Source organism: Geospiza fortis, unplaced genomic scaffold, assembly GCF_000277835.1.
Source record: "Geospiza fortis unplaced genomic scaffold, GeoFor_1.0 scaffold439, whole genome shotgun sequence".
Taxonomy (NCBI): Eukaryota; Metazoa; Chordata; class Aves; order Passeriformes; family Thraupidae; genus Geospiza; species Geospiza fortis.
In genome coordinates, this window is record NW_005054618.1 from 346,157 (window position 1) to 347,691 (window position 1,535).

The window sequence follows — 1,535 nt, forward strand, 5'->3', positions numbered from 1 at the left end:
AAGAGGGAGCAGAGGGCAATGAGGAGAAAGAGAGGAATGGGAAGGGAACAAAGCGGGAAAGGGGGAAAAGGAGGGAATGGGGAAAAGGAGGAAGAAAGGGGAAAAAGGGGGGAAAAATGGGGGAAGAGGGCAAGAGGGAACAGGGAGCAATGAGAATAAGGAGAGGAATGACAAGGGGACAAAGAGGGGCAAGGGGGGAGAAAGAGGACAGGGAATGGATGTGGGAACAGAGTCGATTAGGGCAAGGGTCCCCCTTTGTCCCTCCAGTGTCCCCCTGTCCCACCTGGAGCCGCAGCAGGAGCCCGTACAGGTTCACCAGGCGCTGGTTGATCTCCTGTAGGGGACAGGATTGGGGAGAGGGGAGGTGAACCCCAAATTCCACATTGGGGTGGGGGGGACCCCATTGAGGCACCACGGGGTGGGCACCACCCCATCACCCCAAAACCCTTTCCTCACCTCCTGGGATCCCCTCGGCGGGACCTGGTTCCCATTGCCGTCCTGCGGAAGAGAGTGGCGTGACATTGAGGGTCCCAGTGTGGGCTGGGGGTCCCCAGCTGTCCCCCCAGTGCCCAAGTGTCCCCCCTGTGCCCCCTCCCCAACTCACCCGCTGCCCAGCGTCCGGATCCGCCCGGAATTCCAAGGAGCCGTTGATGCTGCCGGAGTCACCGTCTGCAGGGGAAGGTTGGGTGAGCCCCAAGGGGGTCTCTGGGGTCTCCCCAACCCAGCAACCCCTCCCTGCGTCCCCCCCTTACTGCTGGCACTGGGGCTGGGGCAGCTCTCGGCCTCGGGGGGGTTGTTCTGGTTCTGGTTCTGGTTCTGGTTCTGGTTCTGGTCCCGATCCCGGCTGCATCCCGTAAAAATCTCCTTCAGGCACTCCACTGTGGGGGGAAGGGTGGGCCCCTGCCTCAGTTTCCCCATCCTGGTGCATCCAGAACTTTCCATCCCATCCCGGCGCATCCAGAACTTTCCATCCCATCCCGTACTTCTCCTTCCCACCCCATCCCGGAGCTGCTTTTTGTTGACGGAGTGACAAAATTCTTTTTTGTTCTCTTCGACAGGAAAGAAGCTCAGAAGTTTCTCTCTTTGGTTAGATGAAAAAAGCAACCTCATAAGCCTAAAGAATTTCACCTTAAACTTGAAAGCAGCTAATTAGACAAAACCCAAAAAGTCCCACCTAGAAAAAGGAGTAAATAACGAAACTAACTACTTTTATAAAATGTTTTACCAAAACCAAAAATGTCTAAGACCCAACTCAATTTTCTCTGCTTATTATTTCCCCTTTTATTTATTATTTTATGTTTTTACTTCCAACTCTACAAACGAAAACCACACCACTTATTTTTATGCCTCCAAAAGTAACTAAGCTATATTAAATATGTTTTAAACCTCCAAAAATTTATGGAAATAACTCAAAAAAGGATTCCAGAGCGCTGTTGTACCTTCCCGGATGGCGTCGTGCAGCAGAACGTCCCCGCGGGGGCCCCGGGGGGGGGCCCCAGGGAAGGGGGTGCCCCGGGGGGCTGTGGGGGTCTCGG

At 54.5% G+C, this 1,535-nt stretch overlaps 1 protein-coding gene across 1 annotated transcript in view; it reads right to left on the reverse strand.

Moving 5' to 3' along the window:
* The window catches only part of ARHGEF2 (Rho/Rac guanine nucleotide exchange factor 2), a 20,582-nt gene that overhangs the window by 8,183 nt on the left and 10,864 nt on the right, over positions 1–1,535 (reverse strand). Inside the window, exons 15-19 of the mRNA XM_031064711.1 lie at positions 1,440–1,530; positions 753–878; positions 605–669; positions 457–498; positions 18–334 (exon numbers count right to left, since the gene is read on the reverse strand). Of these exons, the coding sequence (XP_030920571.1) occupies positions 18–334; positions 457–498; positions 605–669; positions 753–878; positions 1,440–1,530 (641 nt within the window). The remainder of the gene's footprint in view (positions 1–17; positions 335–456; positions 499–604; positions 670–752; positions 879–1,439; positions 1,531–1,535) is intronic.